The sequence below is a fragment of the Desmodus rotundus genome, chromosome 6 (genome assembly GCF_022682495.2).
Source record: "Desmodus rotundus isolate HL8 chromosome 6, HLdesRot8A.1, whole genome shotgun sequence".
NCBI classification, from domain to species: domain Eukaryota; kingdom Metazoa; phylum Chordata; class Mammalia; order Chiroptera; family Phyllostomidae; genus Desmodus; species Desmodus rotundus.
Window position 1 is genome coordinate 112,571,448 of NC_071392.1, and position 9,898 is coordinate 112,581,345.

General features: G+C 44.7%; 1 protein-coding gene across 1 annotated transcript in view; it reads right to left on the reverse strand.

The window, feature by feature from the left end:
- ACSS2 (acyl-CoA synthetase short chain family member 2) overlaps window positions 1-6,559 on the reverse strand; it is a 55,742-nt gene extending 49,183 nt beyond the window's left edge. The window contains exon 1 of the mRNA XM_024559330.3: window positions 6,312-6,559. Within this exon, the coding sequence (XP_024415098.2) occupies window positions 6,312-6,489 (178 nt within the window). The 5' untranslated portion in view covers window positions 6,490-6,559. The remainder of the gene's footprint in view (window positions 1-6,311) is intronic.
- Window positions 6,560-9,898: the final 3,339 nt, after the last annotated feature.

Consider the following 9,898-nt stretch of genomic DNA (forward strand, 5'->3'; position numbering starts at 1 on the left):
CCTAGGAGGTAGGCTTTATTTTCATTCTCATTTTATTAATTTGAGAGTCAAGGCTCGGAAGTTAAATAACTTGCCCAAGGTTATACAGTTACTAAGCCGACACTTGAACTTCCCTGAGGAAGATATTTTTGCTGAAACCTGAAAGATGAATACAAGTTTTTCTTTACTCCCTCAACAGGAAAGAAAGTACTATGGAATGGGAAGGAACCAAGGGTGTATGTTAAAATGAACTCCTTAAGGCTGAAACACTGAGAATAAGAGAAAGAATAGCAAGAATTGATGCATAAACTGAGCAGATCATGCAACTTCTGGGCACGATAAGGAACTTGGTATTCATCCTAACAGCAAAGGAAACCCACTGTAGGATTTTAAGCAGGAGAGATTCATGATAAGATTCACAACCTTAAAATATTTTCCTGAACCTCTGGAGAAAATGTAATCAACAGGGAAAATACGCAGTTGCAGAGCACTTGGGATATTCTCAGTACCAGTTCAGGAGTGAGGGGAGAGAGACACTTAGAACCGTAACAATGGAAGGAACTGTAGAGATTATCACCCCTCATTTTAGTGATAAGAAACCAAATTCATAGAGGCAAAGTGACTTACTCGAGCTTATATGATTTAGTTTATACAATGTAGTTGGAGAGATAACACCAAAACATAAATACTTTTGAACATACAAGACAATATAATTGAAAGCTAAATCACATGTGTACCCTTTGCAATCAATTAAAGAAATCCAAATTAAATCATTCCAAAATGCCATTATATACCTATAAAAAGTAGCAAAGATCAGCCCTGGCTGGTGTGGCTCAGTGTATTGAGTGTCCACCTGCAAACCAAAGGGTCATGGGTTTAATTCCCAATTTAGGGCAGATGCCTGGGTTGCGGGCCAGGTCCCCAGTAGGGGGCACACAAGAGGCAACCACACACTGATGTTTCTTTCCCTCTCTCCCTCCCTTCCCCTATCTAAAAATAAGTAAAATCTTAAAAAAAAAAAAACAACTAGCAAAGATTTTAAAAATTAAACCTAATGTCTGAATGTCCTTAAGAAACAGATAATCTTATGATAATGTTATTGTAAGAAATTTGCACAATCTTAGTGGATAGCCCAACAAAAGCCATAAAAATTTGTATACCCTTTCATCTGCTAACTCAACTTTGGGGAACACACTCCAAGAAAATAATCCCAAAGGAAAAAAAGTGATTACCAAAGAAATGTTGAGACAACCATATATACTAGTGAAACTGGAAACAACCCAAAAGCCCTACAATAAAAACAAAAAAACCAAAAAAAAAAAAAACCTGGTGAAAACTAGTTAATACTAGCAGTAATACAATAGAATACTAAATGGCCATTAAAAAGAAAGTAAATGGGAACTGGCATTTTAGTAAATGCCATTCATGTACCAGGGACTGGGCTAATCTCATTTAATCTTTATATGGCCCTATGAAATAATCACTAATTATCCCAATTTTATAGATGAGAAAACTCAATCTCAGGAAACATAGGAAACTCTCCCAAGGAGCAAACAGCTAGAAACCAGAATGCAAAATCAGATCTGACTCTGAAGCTCATTTGTTACAACTACATTGAGTATGTGTGTATACTCACAAATATTTTAAGTGATAATAATAGACATAGAGTATGTAAAACTATTTATGAACCATATTTGTGTCCAGCAACAAGAAGTGAAGAAAACTGAGTTTTATAATCACTTAGTTTTGTTTTCAGTTGTTTGGGGGTTTTTCTTGAGGGAGACTGGAAGTTCGGATGTTTCATTGGTATACATTCTGAGTACTGAAGAAGTTCAGGAGAGGAAAAGATGAACATGGACTCAGATGACCAGGGAATACTTTGTAGAATCAGTGGAGTTTGACTAGAGGAGCAGAAGGAAATGGGCAAAAGCAAGGAGGTGGGAAAGGAACTTGTGCATATTCGGTATATCAGTGAGAATGGCCTGTCTAGACTGAGGGGTGTCATAGGGGATAGTGGGAGGTAAAGGTCAAAAGGTGGAGTGGGGCTAGTTATCCAGAGACCTTGAACAAAAGGCAGAATTTTAATTTGAAATTGTAGGAAATAGGAAACTGTTTAAAGTTTTCCAAGTGTCATAAGAAAGCAGTGTTTTCAGAATATTGATCTAATAGTGTTTACATAAATATAACAGAGATTGAAAATGGGTGAGACTAGGGGAGAGAACCAATTAGGAAGCTGCTTCCTTGAGCTAAAAGGGTCTGTGGGAATGGAAATGAAGGTAATCTGAGAGACATTTTGAAACAGTATTTGACAGAATTTGATGAAAGGCCAACTGTGGAGTCAGGGAAGAGGAACAGCATTGCTACTAAAGAGCATAAGTTCTTTCGTAAAGACTACCTTGGTTTACAAGGATGTAAAAGACCTGTCTGTACTCAGAAAATTATAAGACACTGAAGAAAGAAATTGAAGAAGACACAAATAAGTGGAAGCATATACAGTGTTCATGGATAGGAAGAATTAACATCATTAAAATGTCCATACTACCCAGAGCAATCTCTAGATTCAACACAATTCCTATGAAGATACCAATGGCATATTTTACAGAACTAGAACAAATATTCTAAAAATTTATATAGAACCACAAAGACCCTGAATAACCACAGCAATCTTGAGAAAGAAGAACAAAGTTGGAGGAATCACACTACCTATTATTAAACTATACTACAAGGCTATAATAATCAAAACAGCATACTACTGGCATAAAAACAGATATATAGCTCAATGGAACAAAATAGAGAGCCCAGAAATCAACCTATGCCTTTACGGTCAATATTTGACAATGGAGGCAAGAATATACAATGGGATAAAGATAGCCTATTCAATAGATGGTATTGGGAAAATTGGGCAGATACATGCAAAAAAAAATGAAACTAGATCATCTTCTTACACCATACACAAGAATAAACTCAAAATGTATTAAAGACTTAAATGTTGGGCTTGAAATCATAAAAATCCTAGAATAAAACATAGGCAGTAAAATCTCAGACAGTTCTCAGAGCAATATTTTTTTCTGATATATCTCCTTGGGCAAGAGAAACAAAAGAAAAAATAAACAAATGGAACTACATCAAACTAAAAAGTTTTTGTAGAGCAAAGGGAACCATCAACAAAATGAATAGGCAACCCTTGAATAGGAGAACATTCAACAATGATACATGTGATAAGGGGTTAATATACAAAGTTTATAAAGAACTTATACAACTCAACACCAAAAAACCAAACAATCCAATTAAAAAATGGCAAAGGATCTGAATAGACACTTCTCTAAAGAGGACATACAGATGGCCAATAGACATATGGAAAGATGCTGAACATCACTAATCATCAGAGAGTTAAAACCACAATGAGATTATCACCTCATACTTGTCAGAATGTCTATCATCAATAAATCAACAAACAAGTGTTGGCAAGGATGTGAAGAAAAGACACCCTTTGTGTACTAGTAGTGGGAATGCTGATTGGTGCGGCTACTGTGGAAACAGTATGAAGCTACCTCAAAAAAATTAAAAATGGAACTGCATTATGACCCAGTAATTCCACTTTTGGGAATATAGCTGAAGAAACATGAAACACTAATTAGAAAGAACATAAGCCCCGTCCAGGTAGCTCAGTAGGTTAGAGAATCCTCCTGATATACCAAGGTTGCAGGTTCAATCCCCAGTCAGGGTGCATACAACCAACCAATGAATGCATAAATAAGTGGATCAACAAATCAACATTTCTCTCTCTCCCCCCCTTCCTCGCTTTCTCTAAATCAATAAATAAAGAAACAATTTTAAAAAGAAAAAAATATATGTAACCCTATGTTCATTGCAGTGTTATTTACAACAGCCAATATTTGGAAGCAGCCCAAGTACCCATCAGTAGATGAGTGGATAAAAAAGCTATGGTACATTTACACAATGGAATACTACTCAGCCATAAAAAAGAAGAAAAATCTTACTTTTTGTGACAGCATGGATGGACCCGGAGAGTATTATGCTAAGTGAAATAAGCCAGTCAGAGAAAGACAAGTACCATATGATTTCACTTATATATGGAATCTAATGAACAAAATAAACTATCAAACAAAATAGAACAGTCTCATACATACAGAGAACAGACTGACAGCTGTCACAGGGGAGGGAGTTGGAGGGCTGGGTGAAAAAGGTAAAAGGACTAAGAAAAAAAACTCACTGACAGACAACAGTATGATGATTACCAGAGGAAAAGGAGGTTGGGAGGTGGTAGATGAGGGTAAAGGAGGGATAAATGGTGATGGAAGAAGACTTGACTTGGGGTAATGAACACACAATACAATATACAGATGATGTATTATAGAGTTCTACACCTGAAACCTATATAATTTTATTAACCAATGTCACCCCAATAAATTAACAAAATAAAAGACTACATTGGTTCAAATCCCAGCTCCACCGCTAAGTAGATTTTTCACCTTATCCAAGTTAGTTAAGCTCTCTAAGCTTCATTTTCCTTCTCTGTAAAAAAGGATAATAATAGTTGCTACATCAAATCAAACAGGATAGTGAGCAGTAAGCAATCTATGAATAAATAAGGCATATAGATAAACCTTATTAGAGGAGAGGATGATGAGAGATTTACAGTTTGGGATAGAGACATTGACAGATATTAGAAAATTAAGTAGGAGTGTGGGTTTGGGAGGGAACATTGGTAAATCCCAGTCACAGTCATGTTAAATGTGGTATAACACAAGTGTGTGGATAAATGGCCTACAGACCTAAGAAACTTGGGGCCAGAGCATACGTGAGACCCTGGCACAGAACTAAGTGTATAGAGTAGGAGTTATTATTGTGACAGTTATAGACCACCCCTGGAAAACAGATGAATTCAGATGGGAGAAACACAGAGAGGAAGCGAAGTGAAAAGAAGTCTGAGGACTCCAACTTGGCCACTGCCTGTCGCAATCAATGACTTTACACTTGACTCAATCCCGTCTTGCATTGCTCAGTCATTTCATCCTTGTCGTTATTATTATCAAACTAAGCATCACCTATTGAACGTCTACTGTGCACCAGATGCTCTACAGTGCACACTGTATTTATTACCCATTTTTGTCATCATACAGAACTACAAGACAAGTATTATTATCTCTGTCTTACAGATAAGGAAAAGGAATATCAGACAAGTTTAAAAATCTTGGCTAAGGCCACCCAGTAACTAAGTGGTAGAGCCAGGATCTAAATCTAGAGTTTTCTGGGTTGGATTCCTGGCCCATGTTTGTCCCACTGCCAAACATCATGCCGCCTTCCAACAGTTTTGATCCCTTACCCAGGCTGAAGGGGAAGGGCAGGGGATTTTCTTCACACTTTTTTTTACAGGTTTTACTTTCTTATTGCTAGAGGGAGGGGAAGGAAGGGAGAAAGAGGGGGAGAGAGACATCGGCCAGTCACCTCTGCCACGCACCCCAACAAGGACCTGGCGCGCACCCCGGGCACACGGCCCACCCGGGATCGCCCCGGAGACCTTTCGGTCTGCGGAACTGACGACAGAGCCACCGAGCCACACCAGCCAGGATCCGCACACATTCTTAGAGGCAGGGACGACCTACCAGAATTTCCCAGTTATCACTGTGCCAGCACATTGGAAAACAACCACCTCAGCTGAAAGGTGACGTGTTCAGTCTTACATTGAGTAACTTTAATCCAGCGTATTAAACGTAGATCTGGGACGTAACTACTCATTGTGGGGACCCCGGGGTGGGCACCAGACGAGTTCCTGCCCCTCGACAGCGGAGCCCAACGCACTTGTTAACGGCGTCGGGAGGCAATGGCTGAGCTGCTGTGAAAGGGGGCGAGGAACGTTCCCCGTGGAGTCCCCCCGTCCTCCAGGTGCCCCCTCACCCCTGGGAACCCCTCTTTTCACCCTAGGAATCCGCCTTCTCTTCTCGCGAAACTTTCGCTATCCTCACAGAACCCCCAACTCCCTTACAGAAACCACGTCTCGCGGGACCCCCAAGTCACCAGGGACCTCCCCAGCTCCTCGGGAACCCTCACCCCCGCACGGAACCCTCCCCATAGAACTGCCGCCTCTTCCCGAACCCCATCTCCTCCGCAACTCTCCTCTCACGCCACCTGCATCTATCTCCACGCGGACCCCTCAACTTCCCAAGGGACCCCTCAACACCCCCAGGAAACTTCCATCTCCTCCCGGAACCCCCATTTTCCCCAAGGGATGCCCCCCAATTCCTCACTTCCCAGGGAGCCCCCACCCCTCTCCTCACAGACGTCCCCAGGCACGCCCCGGCCGGCCTCACCTCGAGGCTCCTCCACCGAGCGTCGGTGCAGCTCGCGGTAGCGCTGCAGCGAGGGGACGTGCGCCGAACGGCTGATCTCCGGCGGCGGGGACCAGCTCCGCACCCGGGTCCGCGCTCCAGCCTCCTCCCGGCCCCCACTGCCACTGCCGCTCCGGCCCCGCTCCTCTGGAAGCCCCATAGCGTCAAGTCCTGAGCGCCGTAACCGCCTTTGCGGTCGCCAGGGGAGTTCTGGGGGGAAAAAAAACAGGCCGCCGTGGGTGGGGCCTCAGGGAGGGGTGGGGCCTGGAGGGTGGGGCGGAGCCATGCCATCTGGGGGCAGGTCCAGATGGGGAAAAGGCGAGTACTTCTTGGGGGATAGGGGAGGAGCTGATTCGCGGAAGGGGTAGGGCCATGGAATAAAAGTAGAAGTGGCAGGGCCGGCCGTGACAGGAGAGGAGGCGGGCCCACGGAGTGAGCGGGGTGGGGGTGGGGTCTTGGAATGACTAATAAGAGGTTGGGTTAAGGCGGGGTCGGAGCGGGAAAGCAGTTAGCTAACAACGAGAGTTGGGTCAAGTCCATCGTGGAGCCACTGCTCGGTCTTATTGCACAAGCCTGTCACCCCACGGAGTTGGAAAGCCAGGTGGAGTAGGGTTCTTTCTGGGTGCCTTCTGGGAGCCCTTTCCCTCAAAGAACTGTCCCTCCATTCCAAGTAAACGCCTACCCTCTGTCCTCAGGGGGAAAAAAAAATTCCTCCCACGACGTTTAGTGCACGTTTGTGCCAGCTCAGATTTTCTCCCACCCCTGAGGATATGTCTTCATTCTCCCTGCCTCCACAAATTTCCATCCAGCTCTAAAAGATTCATTGAAGAGTAGGAGTTGTGTTCAAGTCTTTGCTAATAAAACCACCTCCTTATTGCACAGGGAAAGGAGGAAAATTGTGCAAGGTCACCTAGCAAACAACGACCAAATGAGGGCCAACCCCAAGTCTCCCAAGTCTTTTTACCCGCCATCGGGCTGAAGCTAAGGCTTATGAAATACTGTACCAATATCTATGCAAATAAGAGGAAGCACTCATACCCTTCTTTCCTGCTCAGTCTCTTTACTTTACAAAGAAACCACTCCCACCTGCCACACTTCAGTTCAATTACTTCTGGCTTTCCTCTATCCTTTCCAATCCAGAAAGGAGGGGCCAGGCAGGACCTTCCATCCCCCACCTGCACTCACCACCAAGAACCGCCCACCCTACCCATCAGTTCACAGAATGGCTGTCAGTGCAAGAAGGAACCTTAAATATTTAACTCCAAGAGTGATTCTGAGGCCCAGAGCAGATACGCCCTATCTCCTGAAGCCTGCACAGGGTTTGTGACCACATCAGGCCCAGCCTCCCTTCTCACCTGCACTTTTGTTCTTTGCCCAGCTAACCACAAGCCCAGCACACCCTAAACTGAAAAAAATATTTCCATGGTCGAACCTGTGATCAGAGCCTACCGAATTCTGAGGGGAGGGTCTCAGACCTCATGGAGTGAACATGGACCCCAGACAGGAGACAGAAAATTCAATGAGGAGACGTTAACTACACCAAGTGGGCACACACTTCACTGAAGGAACATGGACTCCACTAAGGGAACATGGACTCCACTAAGGGAGTCCTTACTGAGGGGTCTCATATGTCCCTGAAGTTCTGTGGACCCTCATAATAGGACATGAATGGCATTGAAGGTCACTGACCCTACTGAGGGGACATGGACTTCTTTCTAGGAGGTACAGAAGATGCAGGCTTTACTAAAGAGATATTGACACCATTGAGGAGAGTGGACACCAATGAGGAAACGAAGACCTCATTTAGTTGGGATAGGCCCTATTGGGGGATCATATTTCACTGAAGCATAATAAACCCAATGGACCTCACTGAGAAAATGCTAGCCTCTCTGTAGGGAGGAAGGCACAAGCAATGAATACACAGTCCCAGGTATAGATAGTCATCTACCCATCCCAGACACGTAGCTCTGGGCAGCCCTCTTCCTCTCTTCTTTCCCCAACCCTCTTCTCCCAAGTCCTAGAGCTGTTTCCAACACACTGCTGCCCCCTCCTGTCAACAGGTGGCACTGCATGTTCTGGGCCCCATAGTAGATTTTCACTGTCCTGGGTTTGGAAGAGGGAATGTACCAGGGGCTTCGCCAGCCCCCTCCCTCCGCCTGTGAAGCGTACAAAGAAAGTTTGGACAGAGGCCTTATAAAGAGTGAACCCCTCGCTCGCACTGGTGTAGCTCAGGGGGTTGGGCCTCCTCCTGTTGATCAGGGTACATGTCGCGGACATGCCTGGGTTGCGGGCCAGGTCCCTGGTTTGGGCGCTCGAGAGGCAACTGACAGATGCTCTTTTCCTTCTCTTTCTCCCACTCTCCCCCTCCATCTAAAAATACATACATACATACATAATCTAAAAAAAAAAAGAGTGAACCCATCACCTTTGGAGATGGGGAAGTAGTGCAGTCTATAGCGTAGTTGGAATTCCTAAGAATGGGAAGATGGATAGGGTTGGATGAAATGAGAATCCACAAGATTAAGGATATGAAAATAATGATAATAATGGCATTTAAGTAGGGCCAAGACCTCTATTAAGAGCTTTCTACGTGTTATTTAATCCTCACAACAACCTCCTGAGATGGATACTATTATTCTCTCGTTTTCAGACGAGGAAACTGATATACTCAAGGAGATTGAGTGTCTTGCCCAAGATCACATGGTTTGTAAGTGGTAGCACAGGAAACAGAACGCAGACACCTAAACTACAGGGACCCACTCCCCACTCTCCCCACCCCACCCCACTCCTGCCATACCATCATGTCCATTCTTTCTTTCTTAAAGCATCCTTTCCAGATCCACATCAAAAACTCTTAAAATGACGGTAAATATTCAGGTTCCAGAGACCCTATCCCAGCGTACTAAATCGTGATCTCTAGAGTGGAATCTAGGATCTGCTCTTAAGAACCCTGACACTCAAGTTTAGGTCAAGAGTCCCAGAAGGAGTTGGGCTTGAAAGAGGAGTCTGAGAAGTTTCGGGGGTCCAGTGAGGGATCTGACTTCTGAGAAGAGATGTCCGAGGAGGGATCTCCAGGCGAAGAAGCAGTATGAGGATGAGGCAGGTGTAGGGAGGAGCTGGGGGGTTGAGGGGTGACGGCAGAGACTGAGGTTGAAGGAGGAATCTGGGGTCGGAGGAGTCTGAGATCGGAGGATCTTGGAATCCAAGAAGGGATCTGGGGCCTGAGCAGGAGTTTGGGGATCTGAGGAGTATCTGGGGTCACGAAGAGGTTTGCAGTCCGTGGAAGAGTCTGTGGGTCCAGGGAGGAATCTGAGGTCTGAGGAGGATTCCAGCTGAAACTGGAAGAAGAGATTTGGCCCCTGGGCTACATAAGGTGTCCTGAACCACTAAGGTGATGCTTGTAGCGTGCTCTTCCCCCGACCTCCGACTTCGACTTCGCGACCCGATCTTGCCCTCTGGCCTCTGCATCTATAACCCCATCCCCACCTGCGTACCTACTGCAGGCTGACAGCAGTAAGCCGGCGGAAGCGAGTCCAACCCCGACACGCGTTAAGGTGGGGGTGAGGCGC